Consider the following 27198-nt stretch of genomic DNA (forward strand, 5'->3'; position numbering starts at 1 on the left):
AATACAAACCTCCATTATATGAAGGTCCATATAATTATGTTCATGTTAGGATCGGACATGGTCAAAAGAAAGTATATTATATTATATTGAAACACCGCTGATACAGTGGGCAAAGAATACGCCATAATCTATGACGATGGCGTATTTACAATGTGTTTATCGTTGTATTACAGTTACATATATAAAAATATTAATCTTGATTTAACTTATTCTGAGATCATAATTGTATGTATGAATTCAATGAGTAAAAATATCTCTTTGCATATAAGTTTTAACTTTCTGATATAAAGTAAGGTACATATGTTTAAAACCTTGTTTAAAAACGTTAAAAACCTTGTGTACGTTACCATGCCACGTTTTCTCTTACATTAATGGTCTAAGTTTTACATGTACCTACATACATGTTAGCTGTTAGCATTTGGTTGAACACTTTGATTCTGCCACGTAGGGTGTCGTCTCGTGGAGGCCGACAGTTAATGCGTTGCTTAGGGACATCAAATGATGGAACTAATACGATCATTACAACTTTTGAAAGACGAAATCGATTCGTTAGAAAGTATCGATATATCTGTTTTGAAACTTATAAGGGGGCCTCCAAAGTTATCAGAGCCTTACACCTCCCTTTTTTCACTTCAAATTTCACCTTTTCTGTGAAAATTAAAGCTAAATTTTATTTATTAAACAAATTGATCAATTTATTCATAGACAAGTCCATTTAATGAAAGACATTTGAACATTTTAGTACATTTAAAAATAATGCAAATGGAAATTCCTCAATAGGCTCATTTTTCCAATGCAAGCCGCATGCCTTCTTCTAAGTTTACATCTGTCAACTGGCTTCGATATTATTGTTTTTTATCAAGTGCACGCTGAATGATCTTTCACAGTACATGGTAATAAAGCAATTGTTGCCAATTCTTTGAATTGACTTTATTCTCAGAAACTGACTATTTCACACATGATCTTATCACAAAAACACATTATGGATCATTTGAGTGTCGAAAGAAATTTAAGACAAGTCATGTGTATTCTGAACCAATGCTTTTTTAGGTTTAGATGGTGGTCGGCACTTCTTAAAACACTTTGCGACTCCCATGGGTTGGGAATCTGTGACTTTGAGATTTGGTAAGATGCCACATCTCGCAGCCATGACGCAGTGGTCCTTGATTCGACGAATAATCATAATTTAAAATTTTAGCGACGTAGTTTTCTGTCACTGGAATTTTCCAATCATTTAATTGCGCAAAGTGTTCAAAACTGACCTGGCAATGAATGTAAACTGACCGTAAATAATATTAATTACCGAGTCGCTATGCAGTGTTGCCCTCAGCCGACCTCGTTCTTCCCTAAATCAATTACTATTCTTTATTGACCGAGCAACATCTGTACCTATTTGTGTTAGATATTAATCATTTTTTGTTACAGCAACATAATATATTTTATGAATACTACTCGTATTTGCCTCACTGAGATACTAATCCACTATTAAGAAATTCCACGGTTTGTTTTTAGCAACATGTAGAAATATAGGGAGGCTGCATTTTCAATGCGCGGTGTTTATTTAGTCAATATGTTATACCAAGATGTAATAATATGTAGACTCCGATTTCTATAAGCTGGTGTACACGTCATCGCGTCGCTAGCGTCGCTTTGACAATGCGATTGGCGGACGTAATGCAGTGTTAAGATGCTGAAGCGGGGGGAATTTAGGAATTTAGTTCCACGAGTTCATAAAAGAACGGTGATGACGTTTACCCCATCTTATCAGCCGGGGTCCAAGGTCCACTGCTGGATGAAAGCCTCCCCTAATTCTCTCCACTCTTCTCGGTCCCTAGTTCTTTGATGTCACGTACATCCACCGAATTTTATGAGGTCGTCGATCCAGCAGAGTTTATGGTGTTTAGTGCCCCTTATGTACCACTGTATGACCGTATTCGTCCAGTGGTTGATTACTCGCCGTGCGACATGTCTAGCCCATTGCCATTTCATCTGCTTAACGACCTCTATAACGTACCCACTCTTGTCTGCTTCCTTATCCATTGAGTTGCACCTTTCCATGCCACGTTGCGATAGTCTTAATTATTCGGTTTCTATTACATTAAGAGTCAATGTTTCACATTGTATACATATGGTAGCACACATTGGTTGAACACTTTACGTTTAAGACACAGTAGGAGGTCACTTTCAAAGATACCTACTATTCAGGAATTGGACATTTTCAATTGAAATTCTTAACAGTGACTGCACTGTTAAAGGGGGACATGCTCAGCGTAGGTCAAATGGAGCTTTTGTTCTATTTTCAAAGCATGATCCTGGACATACCTTAAAAGTTGTAGATAATCTATTTATATAATTTTGAAGCCTCACTATCCGTTACATTTATTTTAAACATTTGATGACTGCATAAAGTATTTTTATTACATAAAATAGTATTATTTTAAACCTCTCGCTCTATTGTTTTAATAGAATATAGTCATATTTCAGTACATAAATGTGCAGTGGTGTTAAGATTTTTTACATTTATTAATTTTTAAACGCATTTATAAAACCCAAAAGAAAATTTTTTGATCTAATTTTATGAGAGGTAATCAGGATAAGACGCGTATCAGTGTAGTAAAAATAAATGTGCAAAGTTATAAAACGTATACCTACTCTGGGTAATGTTTAAATTTAAAAGATCTTATTCAAATTTTCTCCAGCTCTCCATTTTGTTTTATCTGTCACTATTTGACATTTGCGGCGGCGGGTTTCGTTTTAGGACTCAGAACACATTTTAAATCCTACACAGAGCTGCGTGGACAGGTTGATAAGAATGGTAAAACATGGATTATCCCTTTTTTACGATATCATCAAAAAGATATTCTTTATAATACTTTGATAATCTTTCTCGGGTTTTTTTCGCAGCGAAATACCTACCTTCTTAGAATATTGACATCATTCTATAAGATTAACAGTTGAAATTACAATAGAATTTATAATCCGCTGGACAAATCCAGTCATACAATGCAACCCGAAAGGTATAAAACGGATCATGGCCTCCACAATGGGGGGGTGACAGGGCTCTTGCCTGGAGGCCCGGGCTTAGGAGGGATCCAGCATGGTAGATCGACCAGGTAATTGAGATAAATACACATCACAAATTTAGAAACAGTAAAAAAAGTCAGCCTGCGGCGAAGTTGATTGATTTAATTAAATGAAAATTGACGCGTGTAAATATATCATAAACTGGCGATGGGTGGCATGTTACTTGGTTACCACCAGTGGCGACCGGTGAGTTATTTTACTGGGAGTTCACTTTTTTCACCTTTTGACTGCCGTAAAAAGGCCTTTGCCTTCATCAAAACTTCACCAAAAAATCAAAAAAAAACTATTGAGAATATTATCATCAACAATGCCATTTATCATTCAATTCCAATAAAAAAATAGGACTTTCGCTAATGAGAAGCAACATATTAAGGATTGCTTTACTTCAATAACAAATTAAGAAAATAGGTGACCTGATTTATTGTGGCTCTTGAAAGCAGTAACTCATCAAAATTGACATTATTAAAGCATGTAGCCGTGATATTTTACAATTTCCACCCTACCACGCATATTAAACCCCCCACAGAGCTAGTTTGGAGAGATATCATACTTGATAAACATTGTGAATTTAGTTATCAAAACTGAAAAAAACTTGAAGTTTATTTTTAAATTGTACTTCGCCTAAATTTGAGAAATGTTGTCAACATGTGCGGAAATTTAATATACGTACTGTGAAAAGAATTAATTTGTATAATAATATTGAATAAAAATTGTCAAACAATAATTATTGTACGTGTGATACGAGCTGTATTGTTTTAAAACCGATGAAGCCGCATTCGGGCCGGGAGCGACTGAAACTGTCGCTCCGGAGCACGCAGAAAAAATATTTACATATTGCTATTCCACGCGACAGACGACGCTCTTTCTCATTGCAAAGAAATCGAACTGGGCGCTTTGGTCGAGCGATATCGGATATCGGATATCGCTCCCATCAACATATAATATTTAAAATAGCCGGTTAAAAACACATATTAGAATTTGTTTTTGTATATGAATTAATGACTACGGTAATAGATCCGAACACTTTTAATTATTCAAATATAAATGAAATACTTATTTTTTTAAAAATAAGTCTTTTCGCATTAATTGAGTGGGTGGGTGTTCACCGCTCCAGCGCTCTCAAGGGAGCATTGCCACTGGTTACCACAAAAGGGTTGCGATCAGTGCGTCATAATAATAATATAATAATAAAATAATTCAAGTGGATTTATTTAATGGAACACTAATAGAGAACATCACACTGCCATTAACCTTAGTGATAGGTAAAGAGGGCGTCAAATAACCTGGCCGGGGGCCCGCATCCAGATGTGGGAACCATGAAACGGATACAGGGCCGTCTAAAACCCCAAGGTTTTTCTAGATTCGGACATACGAATGTGGTAGAAAAACTCTGTGTGCAATATATCATAGAGAATTCTTTATACAAAAATATCTACGTTGGCTAGATCAGCGGTCGGCAAACTCATTAGTCAACAGAGCCAAATATCAACAGTACAAGATTGAGATTTCTTTTGAGAGCCAATTTTTTTAAACTTTAACTATATAGGACAGGTAGGTACCAACAATATTTATAAACTTAATAAACTTTAATTAAAGTTTTAAGTTTTAATTATACTACAGGTACATTGAATAAAACTTGATATCATACTTAATAATGAACTTATTTATTGATTGAAATTAAATTGTAAGTAAGGTATCCATAGAATTAAATGATAAAAATGACTGACAAACACTTAGTGTGAACAATGGCCTTGCATCTCATTGGAAAGTTTGGCTAAGTCAGGTTTGTATATTGTTGTTTTTAATTTTAGGCACGATTGCAGATTCTCATCAATAAGACGACTTCTCAATTTACTCTTGATAAGGTTCATGCTTTAAAAAGATTGTTCGCTTGAATATGTAGAACCGGAAAGGGAAAGAACAGCACATAGCACATGCTAGTTTTTTCAACGGATCTTATGAAACAGGGCCGCATTCAAGGGGCCAAAGAGCCACATGCGGCTCGCGAGCCGCGGTTTGCCGACCACTGGGCTAGATGATAAATTATTTCAAAAAATATTATGACATTGCCCAAAACGTTGGACCGTGAGGAAGTTATAATATAAATTTTGTATAAGTACTACAACATTTGGTGGAGAATCGACAATATAATATGTAGTGTGATAAAATTGGTAGCCGTTGAAATGTTATTATTCTTTGTACGTTATGTACGTTAGCGCACGGAAATATATTTGATATAAACTATGTTTTATAGTCACTATCTTTTGAGGTTGCATTCTAATTAACGCTTTCTTCTAAATATTCATGCAGCCCTGGCAAATAAATCTAGCGTAGTCGATTTTGCACAGTTTGTTTCTTCTTCTTATTGTGCCATCCCCTAGCGGAGTTCGGCCACCATCGAGGCGATCTTATCTTTGTCGTCTGCTACCCGGAACAGTTCAGTGGAGCTGCGGAGGTTTTTAAGCCACGAAATGCGGCGCCGTCCTCTGCTACGCTTACCATTGATCTTTCCTTGAATGACAAGTTGGGAAATGCTGTACTTTTGTCCTCTCATAATGTGGCCGAGGTGCTGTAGTTTCCCGGTTTTCATACTACGTAAAACTTCTCGGTCCTTCCCCATTCGATTGAGAACTTCAACATTTGTCACCCGGTCAAGTAAGTCGAGGTCAGTAATTCTTATGGTTTAAAAGTGAACCTCAAGAAAACAGTTTGTTTAGGTACGGTTTTAGCACAGCCTCTTCTTATAACAAACTAAAGTTTCAGGGTTTATTTTTTGTACATTTAATAATTATTGTTGTAGTGAAAATGTTGAAATGCTTTTAAAATTGCTTACGGATTTTGACAGATGTAAGGGATAGCAGTGAGAGTTTTTTTATATAAAGAAATCTGCAATGCAAAATGACTTGTATACAATTTAATCATCCGTTAGTATTCGGCTTCTTCTATACCTACATAATATATAGATAAGGTTTTATGTAACGTTACTTATTATATAAGTAATGCTTAATTGCACAATAATACAGAGTTCACTTATTTTCATTACACTGACGTTAATATATCGATTGTTATGTCAAATTGGCCAACCGCGCGATATAGAGCATCGTAAAACATCGTAATATATATACTTACCGTAACCTATATATTCAATATGGCCGTCATATCGAAAGAAAGAGTATCGGTATTCAAATAATACTTGTCCACAAGGGATTTATGTCTAAGAAATGCCCGACTTTAAAAAAAAATGCATATCACTGTCTAAATGAGATTGCATACTTACCGTAACCTATATATTCAATATGGCCGTCATATCGAAAGAAAGAGTATCGGTATTCAAATAATACTTGTCCACAAGGGATTTATGTCTAAGAAATGCCCGACTTTAAAAAAAAATGCATATCACTGTCTAAATGAGATTGCAAGGCTCGCACGCATCTCGTCCAACAGCCCACGTGACCAGTCGCCACAAAAACAATGTCCAATCAGAGAAGTGTGCCGAGACGCGACACTCTTGTCGAGCGGCGCATCGCTTGACACACTTCGCAGGACCTGTCTTGGCGACCTGGTCTGACCTGGCCCTCACATGCACCGTGCAATTGATGACTGGTTAATGGTCGCACAACGAAGCCAGACCTGACTTACCGGATCGCCATTTTGAAAACTCCTTTCGGTTTCATGCGACTGCGATACGTATTGACCCTTATCATATAATTTCATTTTTTACATATTAGGTATACCTACATATTAAACCTGTGACCCAATTGTAATATTCAAAACATGTTTCAATGAGAAATAGGATCATAATAGGGAATGGTTCTAGGATAGTGGTAGCGAATCTATGGCACGCGTTTGAAGAGAAAAAAATACCTATAATAATAATTAATAATAAATGACATTGTATAAAAAATAGCAGGCAAATGCCCTTCAAGAATAAGCATTACGTTTAATTAAAATATGTAATTGCATAGGTCAGTCCTTAAACTTTTTGCGTCACATATAATATTATCGCAATAACCTCATCAGGCGGCGGGGAATGCCGCAACGCGAACCTCTAGTTTTGATCGATTTACAATGCTTGAGACCACTGTAGCGAGAGAATGCCTTGCAATTCGATTCAATACAAGAGTAATTCTGGTGTAAATTTTTGCGTAAATAGCAAACTAATTAATACATAATAATTCGATAGTGCGGCGCCCAAATGGCCTGGCGTCCAGTTGTCACACCCCCGCTTTTCCAAGGTGACTGCGTGCCACTGTCTTCCGTATTTACACCGTCTACTACTTTCTCATACCCAGACACTCCACACTATGAGTATACTCTCGCCTATGAGTTATTGCGCATGTCGCATCCACGATAGGTTATCGAATGAGAGGGGCCAACCCGTTGAGAAGACTGCTAAGCAGTTTTAAATCATCCAGGTCACGATCACTCAGTCATGACATCCTGACGAAAAAGGAGAAGAAAATAATCATATTACTTAAAATTATGTTGTATTTTTTTTTGCTCACGTTAGGTTAGGTTAGGTTAACGATCCAAAATAACATTTCACGATCGGGGCAGAAGGTCGGCGTAATAATAATTAATGTCGTTGAGTCTGCAAGTTTTCTCGTGTAATTTGTCCTATATATTCGTATATTTGCGTCGGCGGGGAACTATGGATCATTTTAGAAGACAGCCTTTATAAATTCACGTAATTAAAATATGTTTTAGTAGTCAAGGTAAATATTTTTGTAATTACAGTCTTACATATTACAACGTTTTTATTGGCTCGTATTCTTGTTGGTCCGGTGGTTGTTTGTCCAGTACAAATCTTGCAATACATTTTTAACTAACTTCCCGACTAGCTAGACATTTGAAACTTTTAGAATACATCAGAACACGATGCCAATGCATTCTTTTAATACTTTTAGCCATCTTTAAACAGAATTGAATTCATTTTCAGTTGATTCTGTTTTGTATGGAAAGTTATTTCAGAAAAATCCGTAAAAAGTAAAAGACTATTATTGGTTGCTAAGGGGGTGGTCCTAGCAACTAAATTATTAATATATACGTGCGTTACTATGGAAATCAAAATGAAATGTCAAAATGACATTTCAGTATTCTATATTTGTTTGTTTGTTTGTTTTTTATTTACTTCATATCAAGTACAAGTTTGAGCATATTGAGCATAATAATTCAACAGAAAGTTTAAAAACGTAGGTATACAAAAAGTTCTTTTTATCTTGTATTTTAAAAATAATTAGGTATACTAGGTATGCAAAATAATGTATTATAATACAGTGCCTTATTAAGGGGGGACATGCTCGTCGAAGGTCAAAATTGAGTTTTTATTGTATTTTCAAACCATGATCCTGGACACTCCTTAAACGTTGTAGATAATCTATTTATATAATTTTGAAGCCTTATTATCCTTCATAGTTATTTTAAACATTTGATGGCTGCATGAAGTATTTTTATTACATTAAATAGTATTCTTTTAAACCTCTCGCTCTAATGTTTTAGAATATAGTCATATTTCGGTACATAACTGTGCAGTGGTGTTAAGATTTTTTACATTTATTAATTTTTAAACGCATTTATAAAACCATCAGTATAATTTATATCGACATTAAACACGCGCGTCAACATAATTTTACTCCCTACTTTAATTAAAGTATGTCAATTTATAGCTACGGCCGTATGTTGTAGCTTAACTACTAGGGAATGACAAAAGAAATGGCGTATTTCAAAAAAACACTACTTTATTCTTAGGTCAATAATTATTATAAAGCAATCATTATTCATAAGATGTTTATCACACTTGAATGGTAAAAGACATAGCTTATAATAGGTATCTTTAGAATAATCTTCAAATGTGTTAATCTTGCCGATTTTTTGAATAATAAAATGCCTAATTCTTGTAAAATTTGGGATCACTGAGATTATCAAAATAATTTTTTATCGTGAATATTTTACAAAAATTATCTCGTAATAAATTATGCTAATGGTTTTATAAATGCGTTTAAAAATTAATAAATGTAAAAAAATCTTAACACCACTGCACAGTTATGTACCGAAATATGACTATATTCTAAAACATTAGAGCGAGAGGTTTAAAAGAATACTATTTTATGTAACAAAAATACTTTATGCAGTCATCAAATGTTTAAAATAACAATAAAGGATAATAAGGCTTCAAAATTATATAAATAGATTATCTACAACGTTTAAGGAGTGTCCAGGATCATGGTTTGAAAATACAATAAAAACTCAATTTTGACCTTCGACGAGCATGTCCCCCCTTAACAGTACGGATAATATATCATCAGTGCCTTTTCTCAATGTTTTTCCTTTTATGAATCTTTAAAAGTTTTTCCCGTCTTTCACCAGCCGGGCAACACTGCTGAAAGATATATTTTAAAATAAAAAAGGGCAAAGGTATGCGAGCTTTGCATGTTCTTTGAATAGAGCCGCTCGTTAATGTAATTAACTACGTCTTTCTACTCAGTTTAGATTAGATTTTTCTTCAAGACTATAAATTTGCTTGCAGTTTTTCCACTTGAGAAAATTTTATACAATGCATATTTTTATTAGGTAGATAATTGAACAGGGAAATGCGCTAAAATAAACGTTGTACATATTATTCTTCTAAAATTTATATACTGTCAAAGATTTTACTGAGCATAATTATTTAGTTATTCAGAATATATACAGGTAATACAATTAAGATAATAGAATATTAATTCTTCTCATTTGTCAGAATATCATGGTTGAGGATCGTGACTCGGATGATTTGGCTATAGAACAGCCTTCTCAACAGCTGTTAATATAATAACCTGCCTATCAATATTGAAATTTTAAAGATATTCCGTTGCTTCACATCGTCTTTGTTAATGCCCAGCACTCCGATCAATAGTTCAATGTTGCCTTGCATTTTTAAGAGGTTTACTTTAATTTCCTCTAAGAGAAGACTTTATCTGAAGTGTCTCTGCAAACCTTAGTGCTGGGATGTGATAGTGAATTTTCCCAAATATTATTTTTCGTCTGTCTGACGTGCCGAGCAGTTTTTCATGGAGAAAAAATAGTTTTTAAGAATTATTCTATTAATGAGGTGTGTTTCTAGCCGAAGGCATATCTTTCATTCTTTCAATAAATTTTTCCTTATTTTTTAAATTTTCTAAGAGATTGTGGGAGCTTCACCACGCTTCTTTCATATATTCCCCATCACTGAACGATTTTCTATATAATTATAGTGATTATGTTTTAGGCAAAACAACAAGCAGCTGCTATAATCTTTGAATGAGAGCCGATAAATTTTCTTATGTTTATATTGAATATTTTTATTTTTAATTGGCCGATCATTAAATTCTTTTTGTTTGTCCTTGATTTTCTCAAGGATTGATTAATCGTTTGTCTCATGATACTTTGTTCTGACTAGATTCCGCATATAAGTCCCGTAATGTCCCAGAATACAAAATACACACTGCTTTATTGCTGTCATTAATCATGCTATACCCCTCAGTCCACCAATTTTGAAAGTCTCAGCTGCTCTTTTTTAATATTATATAAGTACCTATATATTTATTTGAAAAACTTTTTTGTAAAGTAGGTACATTTTTTTCTTTAAAATAAATGCCATGAAAAAGCTTCTCGCATGCCATTACTGCTTATTTGCTGTCATTAATCATGATATACCCCTCAGTCCACCAATTTTGAAAGTCTCAGCTGCTCTTTTTTTAATATTATATAAGTACTTGTATATTTATTTGAAAAACTTTTTTGTTAAGTAGGTAAATTTTTTTCATTAAAATAAATGCCATGCAAAATCATCTCGCGTGCCATTGGTTCGCCACCACTGACTTAGTGGGTTTTATTTACTAAGTAAGTATTTTCCTACTAATTTATTAGCTCTGTGATCCCAGATAGCAAATACGCATGTAGTAGCCTAACTCACATACATTTACTTTTTGGCTTAATTGACTTGGGGTACCATTTCCTTGGTAGATCTTATGTCTCAGCAGGCACTACTTAGCAATAAGTAAATAACAAATGGCATACAATATGTCCACTGCACAATCTGTATTGCGTTATTGAAGCCTTGGAGGAAGGCTTTTTTATTGAGAAAGACGAAACGCATGGATTGAATCAATAAGTGAACATTATGCACAAATGGAAAAATGTATTATTTAAATTCAATATAAAATAATATAGTGGCATGACATTGCGACTGCATACATTTTATTAAGAGGTCACATAATATAATGTACATTATGTTTTAACATTATGGGTCTTTCAGGCATAGATTAGACCATGGTTTCCCAAACTATGGGTCGCGACCCACCAGTGGGTCGCGAGCGAATATTGAGTGGGCCCTCGCCACCGTATAAATGAATTTAAAAAAATAGGAAGTGATAAATTTGATATTTCATTCAGCTATTTATAATTCCTAAAAATTGAAATAAACTTAAGTTACGGAAAATATTGTATGTAAAAATATAAAATAATAATAATTTGAATTGCCAATGCACTGCAGATGGCAGCACAGTCGCGGAATATCGCCAGCTAGCGCTGGAGCTAGCGCCAGCCATACTGACAGCGCAGTCGGCGATAAATGGTCGGTGAAAAATAGTTTCAATCGTAAACAGTTAACGAAATTCTGACTCTCAGTTGCTGATAATTATCCTAGCCTGTTCGATGAAGCTATGAAAGTCCTCCTCCTCTTTACTACCTATGTGAGGTCGGATTTTCGGCTATGGTTAACATTAAAACTAAATACCGAAATAAATTGGATGTATCAAACTCACTGCGATTAAAAGTAACTAACGTTGAAGTTGATGCTAAAACAATAATGAAGAAAAATAAGAAACAGATACATCCTTCCCATTGAAATAACTTTGTAAAAAAACCTTGCAGGTGTAGGCATTTAAGTAATATTTTTTTTATTTAAGTTGTGTTTCTTATTTCAACAGTCTTTCATTCATATTGGTAACACTTATAAAAATTTAATTTTTTTATTTCAATTAGAACAAATAAGACAGCATTTAGTAGTTCCACGACTCGCCACTAGGGAATCTGAGTATTACCAATATGTATGCCCTCTTTTCTCTAAGACAGCTAAGAGGTGGGTCCTAAGATTGGAAATTTATGTTAGATGGGTCGGAGCCCAGTCAACTTTGGGAACCACTGGATTAGACAGATATTCAAGTGTGTGAGAAGTGTAGAATTTAAAAATTTGTATTGCTAAGAATTTCAACGATCATAATATTAAGTTTCTTTATTACGCTGATCGATGTATGCCCAAATCTCATAAAAAATCACATAAAATGACTCAAAATTGCTAGTTACATGTCCAATGTGACGAGTTGGGTCAATTTCTACTACGATTGTACTTGATAGTAGCTTGAAGGCAATAGTTGTGTAACAAAATTAATTGTCTAGAATTGTGTAGTATTTTATTAATAAGTTATAAAAGTGTATGTTTATCGTAGTTTTAATACATCTATTTTAAAACAATAACCCCTATCCTATCAATAATAATACTCTCGATGTTTGTTTTTTTAGTATATTTTTTAAAACGTTTTTCTTAGCTCGTATTCTTATTTGTCCGGTGGTTGTTCGTCCGGTACAAATCTTTCAATCGATTTTTAACTAACTTCCCGACTAGCTAGATATTTGAAACTTTTAGAATATATCAGAACACGATGCCAATGCATTTTTTTAATACTTTTAGTCATCTTTAAGTAGAATTTAATTCATTTTCAGTTAATTCTGTTTTGTATGAAAAGTTATTTCGATACCATTATTGGTTGCTAAGTGGGTGGTCATAGCAACTAAATTATTAATATATACGTGCGTTACTATGGAAATCAATAAGAAATGACATTTCATTATTCAGTATTTCTATCAAGTAGGTACCTACAAATTTTTTTGATCGTTTAAGCTACTCAAGTCAAGTTTATATGATTCAACAAAAAATTTACGAACGTTGTATATAAAAAGTTCTTTTTATCTTGTAATTTTATTTATTGTGACCCTACATGATAGGTAGGTTTTCACCTACTTTATTGTATTGATTTGTTTTATATATGTTAGTTATTATTATATTATATAGTATTCGTTGTCAGTGTTTATTTAGCTGTAGAGTGTACACAGTGCATGAAGATGCCGAAAGGCGAAACCCGGGTCGCAAAAAACGACTCAAACGAAATAGCACAAAACTTAAATCCATTAGAATTTAAATTCAAATTCCATCAAGTACCTTCGGTCGATAGTATTAATATTATTTTCTTTAGCTTAGAACATTTATCACGATTCGGCAGAGGCGTCTTTATATGGCGATCAATCATTTCACAGCCGTTAGCTAAACTAGAATATAATATATTTTATTTATAAATAGTTAAATTAAATACTTGATAATCAAAACCGTCTTCGATTTGATAGTCGTGGTTTTGAGTCTCGACCTCTCATTTCACACGCAGTAACCTACGTGGTAGTTGTCAGCGGCTTGTTACATTGGGGTTTATCCAACCGACAGACTGGCATTCCGTATCAAAGGTAATAGAGATCGACATGTCCGATATTAAATAATAACATTTCAGATTGTTCTGTCTTTTCAATGTCAGAAATTTGTAGGAGAAAAAAAAATAAAATCCCCATATAAGCAAATAATGTTTTTGAACTGTTATTTTTTGCCGTCAATTAAGTTTACGGTATATTGTCTGCGGAGCTTTAAAAACGTCTTGTTATCATAAGGCTCTGGTGCTAAACCAACGGCAGAATGACAGCTTCTATGCAGGTACCTAAATAATATAGTTTGTAACTATTAGATTGTAAGCAGGGTCGTTCAAATAATATTTGAAATTCGGGGTAAACTACTGTGTTTTAATCCCCTCCTTTGAAATGTAATTTGTGACTTACATAAAGCTCGATTGAAATATAAAATATGTACACTTTTTTATTTTGTAGAAAAATCACGTTAAAAAATATATCTACCTACTTACAAATTAATACATTATCAAAATCTTTCTGATACTGCTTTTATGATTAAGGAAAAATACAGTAATATGTCATCATCATCAGCCTGAATCTGTCCACTGCTGGATGAATCCTGTGCGCTACATTGCCATGTACTTCCGCAGAACTTTATCATTTCATCGATCCAGCGGCCTCTAGGTCTACCTTGCGGATGTTTTAAACCTGATGACTCATGTATTCTCCATTTATGGGAATCCCTTTATCATTCCAGTCAAGTTGCCTGAATAAGTGAATATGACGTAATAATCAATAAAAACCTTTCACCACAGAACAGGTTAATAAGATTAGTTTATGACTTAAATGGTGGTCATGCCATAAAACGTAAGAAATACAAAGCCCGATACATGTTACCAATATTGAATGCGCGTTTCGTTGACGGGCCATCTTTAATATATGTTATGACATCGATGTAACAATTAAAAATAACATTCTTTAACATATTGTTCCCATTATCCCATATTTTTACATATTCGAGATTAAAATTAAAATATATTAAAATTATTAAAACTCTAATATAATTTATCAGTAAATTATTTTGAATTGCATGCTTCGTATGCTGTCGCTACATGCCTCTAATAGTACTAATAGAGGCTTAAACAACCCACGGCTAGTTCTTCCAACAACTTCTTCAATCTATCCTTATCCTGGGCCAGTATCCTACAGGTGGTTGCACCAGCCGCTCTAGCATTCTTGTTGACATCGCCCAACCACCAAAGTTTGGCCATGCCAGAAACACATTATTTAACAAAAGTTTTCACGGCTTTGCGCCAAGAATTTTAAAGAGTTATCTGAATATTTTGTTAACCATCGTCAGTCAATAAAATGTTAGGTTAATCTAGTTTATATCTCGGCCATGGTGTCTTACGGTGTGAATTTGATTCGCGGATTAGCAAGCGATCGTACTGACCCACGTAGGGCATACCCGCATACATCATCTAGACTAGAATAATTAGTCAAAACAATATATCTACTTGCCACTGACTAAAGTGACCGACCGGTTGTCTCGTAATAGTTATCATATTAAGCCCAATACGTGACAAACATCAGTCGATTATTGCATTGAAACATACTTTCTCCGAATTGTGTTTCCATCGTGGATAAGGCACTTGCTGACTTACATAATATCTTTTGTAATGATAAAAATTATCATGCAGTGAGTTAAGTGGTGTGGAATAATCATAACTTGTTTTGTGGTAAGCCTGTATCCGGCACTCGGCAGTACTTGTGCGTGGTCGTCATCACGGAAAGTTTCTTTGTGATCATTCTGTATACCGAATGATAATAATCAACTTCGAAAATCCCAGTCGCTTGCCGATCTTCTCGTGGCTTCCTTAGTAATGGCAGCATCCGGTACCTTCATCGAAGATACCATGTAGGTCAGAGATGGCGAACCTATGGCACGCGAATGTTTCATTTTGAAGAGAAAAGAAATATTACTAAAGTACCTACTTACTTATATGTAATATTAAAAAATAATGACATCTCCATGCGTATTTTCTTCGGTTTTTCATATTAAGTTTAGGTACCTACCAATCGATGCGGAAACGGAAACGACGAAATACATCCATAAATAATGACAACTCGCATTGTATAAAGAATTGCAGGCAAATCATTTTAAAGAATAATCATTACGTTTAATGTAAATATACGATTAGATAGGTCGGTCCTTAGGATCGGGCAATTAAAAATAATAATATTCAATCAACAAACCTTATGAAATTAATTATCGGCAGTCACTCATATATAATAGCTGCTCGTTATTTAACCTCAAACATAATCTCTAAAAATGGAAAACCGCTCAGTGATGGAGAATATAATATGAAAGAAGAATGGTTTAAATGCTTCCACAACCTTTGAAAACAAGGAAAAAAAATATTCAAAGAATAAAAGACAATATAGAAATATAGAAATACGGTGAAAGATAGAATAACTCCATTGTAATTTTTAAACCTTTTTACTCTAGCTCTAAAAAACTATTTTTTAGAAAACTAAAAAAAAAATTCGCCATAAAAAACTGCTTGGCACGTCAGACAGTCGAAAAATATTATTTGGGAAATTTTGGCACGCGTACGTAAAAAGGTTCGCCATCCCTGATGTAAGTAAACTACACAGTGACGTGTGGGTAGGCAGATTTAGCGTCGCTTGGAGGCGGCAGTAGGGCGGCAAATCGACGAGAATCATTTGGTATATATTGAAATAGCTACCTAAACTTAGTAATTAATAACGGAAATATCTTTCCATTTAAACAATCAGCTCAGTGGTAGGTAACAAAATGTATTAATTAACATACAAGGTTTAACAGTTGTCAGCGGGTCTATTCTATACAAAAGGCGACTATCGACCGCTAAAGTGCTAACGTGATAATGTGTTAGTATTTGTTACATACATTTTATACTGAAATATTATAATTGTAATTGTATTGTAATCAGTTAATTAGTCGAAACTGTCTCTCTCTCGCTCTCTCTCTATCGCTCATGCTCTAAATTTTAGCACAGGCAGGGGGCATGCCGTTAAAATATATCATTTATTGCAACAATTAATACCGGCTAATTATAATTGTTACAATATGTGTTAATAATTTGATACAAACATACCCTAGTTAGCGGTTTTAGCGGACGAAAGCAGCCTTTTGTATAGAAGGTGTATTTTTTAAAACACCTATCTGAAACCGTGGACTCACACTATTGTCTATTGAAGTAGAGATGGAATTTAAAGATTTTTAAAGATTTAAATATTAAAAGTTTCAATGATTAAAAACGATTTTTTTCGGTTCCGTAGATGTTCAAACACGCGCGTTGACATGATCTTACTTCCTACTCAGCGCTCGAAATGGAAAAGTTTACGAACCGGAGCGCTCGACAAATTTTCTGAAGATATTTACATAGTCATCAAATCGTATGTGTATTTTATGAAAATAAGTTTGTCAGACTTTCTATTCTATGGCCTATCTAGCTCAGACGGTCAACACATTTTTTCCACGAGACGGAGCGATAATTTTAGAAATTTCACGAGCCGGAACGGCGCTCCGGTGCGTTCCGTTCCATTTCGAGCCCTGTTCCTACTTCATTTATCGTTTGTCAATTTATAGCTACTGCCACAATACTCTACAATAGAAATGAATCAACTTTCGTTAAAAAATATATACTTCCTTACGTAGTCAAAAATATGTATAAACTATTATTTATAATCTAATGTATTTTAGTTTTGTACTATTGTCAGTGTGTGTTTGCCTTTGGTGAGTGTACACAGCGCCTGAAGATGCCGAAAGGCGAAACCCGGGTCGCAGAAAACGACTCAAATGGAATAGTGCAAAACATAAATCTATTAGAATTTAAAATCAAATTCCATTAAGTACCTTCGGTCGATAGCAATAATATTTTTTATACAACGAATAATTCACAATATTAATGTAAAATTATTTTTACTTTTATACCCACTTGAAAAAATCTTATTTAAACAAAATATGACACCCAGCTGGACAAGAACCCGTCTCCAGTGGATTCATGCCATTATACATTACCAATTATTGGTTCTCGTGCATCATATCTAATTACGACGAAAATACACTAAGTAGTTTTTACATCTCCAAGCTCTTAAACAAATTGGATTAATTTTTGGCAATCGGTTTTTGTGTTTTTAAATCAAAATCTCAATAATTTACCTTAATTAGGTATTAACCAGCGTCAGGGTTTCTCCAAATTTTAGATATAACGTAATTGCACTTGCTAATAATTTAATAAACTATTTTTTATTCAATGAATAATTCACAAGATTTGGGAATGTAACATTTTTTTATTGAACATACATAATTTTAAAACACCTCAGATATATATTTTTCGAGTACGTATTATGTATGTCCAACAAAATAAGCATAAAAGTATTTTTTTGTATATTATTAATTTACACATACCTATAATTTATTTCAGTCTCTTAATTTGTATAATATTATATATAATATATCAACGTATGTACAACATACGTACATACTAATTATTATGGTCGGCCCTCGTGGTCCAGTGTGTAAGTCGCTGGCCTTTAATCCAGGGGCTGCGGGTTCTAACCCTGTTAGGTCACAATATATTTGTGATTTTCTCAGTCTGGGTGTTTGTAATTTCACTTCTATTACTAATTTCAGTACTATTTCACTACACTGCTGTCATGGTCTGTTGTAGTCACAGAACCGATAGGCTATTATACTAATACAGTAAATTTTGACACAGGGTTTTGAATGCGTGAGTGTCCTACGAAAATGAACCACGTATTATAGACGTGCAGTAGTGTGTGTAATACACCAATATTAAATGAGCGTCAATGCATAAACCGAGAGTAGTCAGTATTCGACGTATGACGTATTCTTGACACGTGTTCAAATCTATCCCATTTTATTACTTACTCGAGAACAGTTGCCTGCTTTTCCTTACCCGTTAGGTATTTCAGTTCCCAATATTTCAGAATTCCCTGGTTGTAGTGTTAAAAATAATATGTAAGTACATGTTTCATGTATTTTATTTTGTTCGTATTTTACGACTGGATTTTTGCGATGCCCCTCCCCCCATTCAGTGTTAAAACCTAGGGGCGGGCTAAAATCTAGGTTATATGAAAGTATGGTGAAGCAGGCAAGTATGGTGAAAAAGTATGGTATAGAAGCAGGCTGGTAATCAATTTACGGAAAAATTTCCACATTAACATTATTTATTATATGGGTACGTTTTAATGCCCATTCAGTGTTAAAACCTAGGGGCGGGTTAAAATCTAGGTTATATGAAAGTATGGTGAAGCAGGCAAGTGTGGTGAAAAAGTATGGTATAGAGGCAGGCTGGTAATCAATTTACGGAAAAATTTCCACATTAACATTATTTATTATATGGATACGTTTTAATGACCAAAGTAAATTCTCCGTGATACCCTGCATTTTTTTTTATCGCGTCGCTATTTCTCGTAAGTTGTCAGCTATTGTTGGCCTGCTTCATTCAGTTGTATGAGAAAGCCGATTCCTAAAACTCTCTTTTTAATTAATACCTCTATGGTTAAAACACAGCAATGAAGTTGTATTGCAACACGTAAAAACCTCAAAGTAAGCACCCGTTTTTAACTATTTTACGAAGCAATCGTCTCATGTGATTTGAGAAAAAAACACCGATTCGTATAATATAATAATGATGATAGCTATGTCAAAAATAGTTAGTTAACTATATTATCTAAATCTGACTACTGATTTATTTATTGATTTATTTATAGCTTGATAATATTAGTACCTACCTACTTATTCTCAATTGAGTAGGTAAGTTAAATAATATCTTAATATTTCAAGGCTAAATTTGTTAATACTTTTATGGCAATTATGATGCATACAGTTATGGAGAAATAGTGTTGTGTGATATGGTAAATAATATTGTTTAGCAATAATAAACAGTTAATTGAAGAGAAATTCCAAGAATTTCGTCGTTAATGAGCGATTTACTGGAAAGAGTTCATTCGTTCAATACAAACTGCTTTAAAAATAATATAAGAACTAATATATAATATATGTTGTGTAAATTAAATGAACCTTCGAGTACGTTAACTTTCTTTCTGTGATATGAAATTGATTTACGGTGTGTTATCGCCGATAAAAATGTTACCGAATGAACTAATATTACTAGATACTAGTACATACAATATGACAAAATTCTATAACATAGGTGTGATATTATGAGATTTGTGGACATCAGAAGCAAAGTGTCATACTTGCAGAAATCAAAATTTTTGGTTGAGGTAAAAAATTAATTCATTTCGGTATCTTCTTTTGTCATTCACTTACTTGTAAATGAATATGTTTTGATTGTTTTCAGACCGATGGGATAATAATAATACACTCACTCCAATAGTTTAATTTAATTTTTGATAAACTAGCATGTTTCCAGTTTAATTCAAACTAGTTAGGTAGGTAGGTACCTAGTAAAAATAAAATTATATAATCTCGGAGAATAAATACTGCTGTTTATTAAATGGGCTATCGCATATGTATATATTTTTTTACTAACGTACATAGTGAGCTTTCTCAAGTATGAGGACCGAAATTTACATTTGAGTTTGTATAGGGTTATTATAATTATTGATAATTCAATACTAAATATATAGTAGGGCTGGAAAGGAAGCTATAATAATCTGTGAAAGGGATAACACATATTTTTGCAGGGGGGATACCGAAGCTGTCTGTGCCTCGAGGTCTTGAAACTTGTCAGTGGCCTGGGCTTACACGGACCCAAAACCGCCATTCCCCATAGTTAATGACTCATCGATGTAGGGTAGAAAATCAAATAATTAGAGCGAATTATGTAGGACTAAAATCACTAAGATCTCCGATCTTAGTTTAAATCGCCAAAAATGGAGCTTCACCAAAATAATGGTAGAGCGATGCTATAACTAATGATTGATGCACATGGCCCCCACAAGGGGGGGCTGACAGGGCTGTAGCCTAGGGGCCCGGGCTCATGGGGGACCCGGCGTGGCTAGTCGACCAGATAAATGAGATAAACACACATCTTAAATTTTCTCTATTGGCAAAAAAGTCGCCTGCGGTGCTATTTTACTTTGTTAAGAGATCATTAAAAATACACTGAATTTTATTTGACCTCGAACACCATTTGAAAAACGCCACTGTAGTGCGACAGACTGCCTTTAACCTAAGCGATGGGTAGGTGGGGCCGCCAAAGATCCTGGCCTGGGGGCCCGCTTCAGGATGTGGGGGCCATGCTGATGCATCACAGTTGTGTACAAAACTACCGAAAAGCATTCTTTCAAAATCTCATAAGGGAGCATTGATACACAGCATAAAATAATAAATCTACATGCTCTATCAGTTGTGGTGTCTTTTTTTCGGTTATTAAACTTTTTGAATATTTATTTCTTTGAACTTTTATCCACCGTCGTCCGCAGTGACGTCCCGTGGGGGTAGGCAGAATGAGCGTCGCATGGGGGGGGGGGGGCAGTTACTCCAAGGGCGGCAAATCTAGGTGAATCATTTGGAATATATAGAAATATCTACCTAAACTGAGTACTTAATAATGAAAATATCTTTCCTTTAAATAAATCAGCTCACTGGTTGGAAACAAAATGCATTAATCAATATAACAGGTTTAACAGGACTGTATTTTTTTGGCGGGTTCGCGATGTCTAGTTTACTTCCGTTGCCCTTCGACATCCTTGGTGACCAGAAACGACACGAACACGGATGATAAAAAATATTGTAAACAAATGTGGGGCGGCATTATGGCACTGCCCAGGGGCGGCATTTTGTCTAGGGACGTCACTGGTTGTCCGTAGAATATAAAATATATCAATATAACTATAAAGAACAATAAACCGCGTTAAGTCATTTTTATTGGGTTTACGTAAATATTTTGAAAGGGGTTTTTAATGCAGCTGGAGAACGCACAAGTCGTTCTTTGAAAACGTTTTTATTTTTATTCGACTATGCAGTTAAACAATATGCTTGATAGACCAGCTTGCATTTGGTAGTAGATGTTAGTACTTAGGTGATTAAACGTGTACTTATACGGAACTTTATTAATAAATCTAGCTGTTTAGACAGCCTATGGTTCAAACATTTCTTTATTAAAATCATAATATTGCAATTATTGAACTGTGGTCAGTTTTTAATATCAGACAATCGCTATCTTTTTTGTCTATTCTTTTTTATTTGTCTTTTATCTACGTAACTTTGATAATATTATTTTATTACAATAAACAATTATTATTAAACAAATAAATATTACAATAAAATTAAGTGCGTGTCTGCAATTAAGAAATATTTGTCTTTTGAACTGCGTTTTGATTCACAAGCACAACATATAGTTTGTTTTTTAATTCTTTCTGTGTGTTCTGTTATTACTAAAAAAATACTGGGCATCTTATAATAAAGAATATACATAATTTGAAAACAGCTCATGCATATACACACTATAAAAAATCATTTTGTATTAAAAAAATACGACACCCGACGGGACTTAGTACTTAGGACTAATATACTATAACCGATAGCCAACATTAATGCAATTCGATAAGCATTTTTTGTGACAACTACCTACTAGTTAAAATCGTCGTAGTTCAATGAGATGCCCGTAGCTTATTTGGAAAAGTATACACTGGCGTGAATCCAGCAGATACAGGGTCAAGTCCCGACGGGTGTCGTATTTTTTTCTACAAAATGATTGCTACCAAAAGTTGGTAAGTCGATAATTTAGGTATTTTGAGTTAACAACGGATAATGTGTCTATATTATTTATAAATATGTATGCTAGAAAAAAGTCAAGGACATCCGATATATAGAAAATGGAAGCACAAAGAAATTAACATTATGCCTGATTTTAGAGGGAATGTCAAACTTCAAATTGCAATTACTCCATAACACGATTTCGAGACTTACCAACTTTCGGCAGTAACCCCATGATATTATATATTATGTGTGTTAGGATTCACGATGAATTATTTATTATTTTTGATCCCATGCCGTAACCTAGATGTTATACTTAAATATTTTAGTTCAATTTCTTATATTATTGTTTTTATAATTTCAGATTCGTCACAGATGTGCGCCCTGAGTGACGTGTCTTTTCCGGAGATCAAACGCTGAAGACACCCTCAACTCATCAGCTCCTTTCTCTCACATCCACATGTGAAGAGAGCAAGAATGTCCAAATCGAAGAAAGTCACCTCCAAAATGGCAGGGGTGATTCTAATACTCGCCCTATTTTTTATCGACCGAACGTGGAGTGCCCCAACGACGCGACCACTGGAACATTCTCCCAGCGACTTAGCCTGGGATGCGTGGCTTCAGCAAGGATCGCGACAAGTTCCTCCACCCAGAAGGATAACAACAAAATCTCTGTTTGTATTCCCTCAACTCGGATCAGAGTCATTACCACCGTGCGCTGAGGGATATCGTCCTGATGCCATGAACCGCTGCGTGAAAGTTGTCAAAGTGGACGAAACGGCACATCTTGAGTTTTTACTGCAAAAGCTAAATTCTCAATTTGCGACAGAAACCTCTGGAGGAGGACAAGACGAATCGTATGATTATGAGACAGAAACAGATGCCCCAGACTCAGCTGGACCATTTCAGTTTAATATACCAATAGCTTTGCAAATAAAAGGACCTAAGCCAGATGACCACGATGGGTCCGGAGAAATAGGTCTACTGATAAAGAAGAAAACACCGCTAGTTCCGACGTCTTCGCCAGAAGTTGTCCCAGAATACAATAGTGACAAGAACCAGTTTTTTCTTGACAGCGCCCCTGCGGAGTCTCAGGATATTCCTCGCAAGAATACTTCAGATGCTGCAGGGCCTGTATCGATACTTATTAGGAACTCAACCTACTCAGGAGTTACGCTTTTACTCTCGTCGAATGGAAAGTTTGAGAACGTGACGGCCCATTCCAGTGATGAAGAAGATCTTTTGGAAGAGTTGGAAAATGTCAGACACAACAGTACAACCGATTACGAGACATCTGGAGAAACTAAGTATGAAAAGGATACAATCAAAAAAAGTCCAGAAAAAGTAAACTCAGAACACTCTCATGATGCAGGAAATAAAACATCTACTAAACAAACTGAAGGAAAGGGAGAAAAGAATATGTTGACTGAAAGAACAGAACTTGCACCAGAAAATCTCATGTTGAAAGAGAATCAATCTCCTTCAATTGTATCATCTGCTACACCAAATGGAGATTTTCCTCAAGTCAATCAGACATCTGATACTATTGTGAATGACACTGTATCTAAACCTGAAACTTTGGAAGATGAAATAGCATTATTGAAGAAAGATCAGTCAGAAATTCTGTCACTAAGTTCAGACAAGAAAAAGCCTGTTCCAATGAATGCTTCAGAAGAAAAGGGGATTCACAATAAAGATGAAAAAGTTCCAGGAAAACTCGATGAAGAGAAAAATAAAAACTTCCCTAAACTGAATATTTTGCCAGCAAGTGATTTTGAACTGGACAAAGAATTGGGATTACTTCCGTCGAGCAACAATGATTTTGAAGAGACAATTAAACTCATTAGTCGATTTGCCAATGTTTCAAGAAACACTGATCCTGAAGAAATAGCTCTACACAAAAAGACAATCGAGAACCCAATTAAATTTCCCAATGAGTCTCCTGTTGCAAACAATGTGAATGAAGGGTTTAAGATACCAGCATTGGACACTGCTTCTATCAATACTGTTAAGTTTCCATTTGATAATGCCAAGCCTCAGAACATTCAGTCAGATCGACAGATTCCTTATTCCCTGGAGTACAACGAAAGGAATCAACCCCTCCAGGATATACCCAAGCAGAGGTTACCGTACTGGTGGTTACCTTACGGATGGAACGTACGGAATTCTGCTGAAGAACGCGAATTGATGGATTTCATATCAAAGGCTCCATCCGTTCAAGAGTATCCTTTTGATGTACGACTGGAGCACGAGCGACACCCTTCGCATTATCAGACTCTTTATCCGGGATCTCATCATTCTGAAGGAAGACTTAACGTAAGGCACACGGCTGTTAATCATCGAAGGGGCCGTATTAATAGAAAGCGGCAGATCCAACTTGAGGATTTGATGAACTATAAACGGGGAAGGCACCCTCATTTTAGAGAATCCGGAGAAAAACTTGATGGAAGATGAAGGACTCAATTCGAGAGAATTATGTAAATATCACTCAAACGTTACCACACATGGACACTAATTTTTTATGTGTTTCTTATTGTAATCAAACCAAAAATCTGTAATATAATTTTTCAATAGTACAAGCATTTATTTTTAAGTGTAAATACTTTGTTAAGGTAATTTAATTTTATGTTATTTATAATTTAATCAATAGTTTTTCCACAGTCACATTGATTGATAATTTAAGATTTATTATTATTGTATTTTATTACTTGCTAATATTGCCAATATTTATTTAAATAATCAATTTATTTTTTTAATATCATTGCAATCAATTTTCTTCTAACATAAATCAACTGGTCAGCATGTTGGACAACAAAATTCAATAACTATTCAGTACCTATATATTATTTTTATTGTTTTCTATAAACTCTGTTAATATTAATAATTACCATTAGCTGTCAACATATTAATTCAGTGTATATTTAATAAATGCAATCATATAATTTGCAATATAATTGCACATAGAAAATTGTCTCGACTGGGATATGGTTATGTTGTATGTGATAATGTTGCAATTCTCATCAGCATGCACATGCTAGACCATGGATAGTGACGTCACGTGGCTAGCCGAAACAAATGACAGAGCAGCTCTGCAGCGGACATTTGGCTATTCTGCTTGCCCCCCATGTCGATTGAAATTTATTACACTCGACAAGCAGATGTTTTTTGCGACAAACAAATTCGACGTGTTGCAGTCAAGATGAGTTTCTATGTGCAATCGGCTTAAATGCACTATTGTTGAAACTGTATTTAGTCCCAATTTTGCCACCAAAAGCAGTCGTATACAATGTATATATCCCAGTGACGAAGACTGAATGAAAACGAAAAGAGTAATAAAACACATCTAGACAGTGATAAGTTTGTTACAATATATATATAGTAAATTATCATTTTCACTCCTAAACAGAGCATATGGAGGTCCATAGAGTGGAGGTTATATTAATAGGTTTTTTTGTGAGGAATTGTTGTAAGCCATTTGCCAAACCTAGTGGGTCCTTTCACTCAATCAAATAAACTTTATTGAAACCGTGATCTACGGCTTCGTATTTATACAAAAATGTCCACTCTACCAACTAGGCAACGTGAGTGCTTAAATATTATCTGTAGTGTAACCAAGAAACAAGCATTAATTTGTTTAATCATATTTTTGTATAGAAATTGAATCATTCCAATTTTTCCACTTATTACTTGTTCATACAAATATTAATTAATTTCATTTGTTACTCGTGGAATAATATATCAATTTTATTCGTGATACTCATCGAAATTGCGTTGTAGGTAACTATAGGATATTCTCATATTCATGGTAATTGTTAAATGACAGCTTAGTTTCAAGTCTTTGGCACTGGTATATAATATAATTCTGGTATTATTTTCACTTATTTATTATTACATACATATGAAGCATGGCCGTGTATGATTTGTGAAATTGGGACATTATGAAGAATATAAGTTTACAATAATATAAATCTATAATATATTGTGGGGTTACTGCCAAAAGTTGGTAAGTCTCGTAATCATGTTATGAAGTAATTCCAATTTGAAAGTTTGACATGCCCTTTAAAATCAGGCATAATGCTAATTTATTTGTGCTTTATGTGCATGTTCTATATTATTATTATATCAGATGACTTTGATTTTTTTCTACCATACATATTTATATATAGACTAGTGGTGAAGGGTGGAGGTGGGCTGTTAAGATCAACCATACATAGTGCAACTTAAACTTTGTCAAGCGTATGTATTTGTTTTCATTGAAATAAGACTAAAATTTACAGATGCTGTTGGTTAGTTTTTAAAATTCAATTAAGCTCTGCGAAAACCAACCCATTATAGGTAATAGTCAAAAAATACTCGTCTATCTATAACATATCTAAAATTATGCAATTAAATCATACATAACTTTGGAAATTTTATAGATAGAATAATATTTTTTATCTATTGTAGTTTGGTTTAGGCAAACATGACCAAACTAACTAACACCACTTGTAAATTGTAGTTATAGTTCAATAAAAACAAATACGTATGACTAACAATGTTTAGTGTACTATTTATGGCGGATCTTAATAGCCTACCTCCACCCTTCGCTATTGATATAGACACATAATCGGTTATTAACTCTAAATACCTACATTATCGACTTACCAAGTTTTGGCAGCAACCCACGTATAATAATCTACTTATTATATTTTGGCATTCTTAGAAAAATACACCATATTGATTCAGAACTATTTATAATACAACAATTATTCAGATAATTCAACAGGTTAACAATAATAATGTATTTTATAATTTCTAATATTATATATTACTGGAAACTATATAATGAGATTCATCACCCCGAAGAGCTCAAAAGTTAACTTTTACTACCGTGCATACAGTCAATAATTGGTAGTGAGTGCTAAAAATTG

At 34.3% G+C, this 27198-nt stretch overlaps 1 protein-coding gene across 3 annotated transcripts in view; it reads left to right on the top strand.

Annotated features, from left to right (window-relative positions):
• LOC147070026 (uncharacterized) overlaps window positions 1–24866 on the top strand; it is a 259354-nt gene extending 234488 nt beyond the window's left edge. For all 3 annotated transcript variants that reach the window (XM_085949958.1, XM_085949959.1, XM_085949960.1), the window contains one exon: window positions 22653–24866. In XM_085949958.1, the coding sequence (XP_085806084.1) occupies window positions 22766–24742 (1977 nt within the window). In that variant the 5' untranslated portion in view covers window positions 22653–22765 and the 3' untranslated portion in view covers window positions 24743–24866. The remainder of the gene's footprint in view (window positions 1–22652) is intronic.
• The last annotated feature ends 2332 nt before the right edge of the window (window positions 24867–27198 follow it).

Source organism: Rhyacophila brunnea, unplaced genomic scaffold, assembly GCF_057557595.1.
Source record: "Rhyacophila brunnea isolate RB1 unplaced genomic scaffold, BYU_Rbru_1.0 scaffold_22, whole genome shotgun sequence".
In the NCBI taxonomy this organism is placed as follows: Eukaryota; Metazoa; Arthropoda; class Insecta; order Trichoptera; family Rhyacophilidae; genus Rhyacophila; species Rhyacophila brunnea.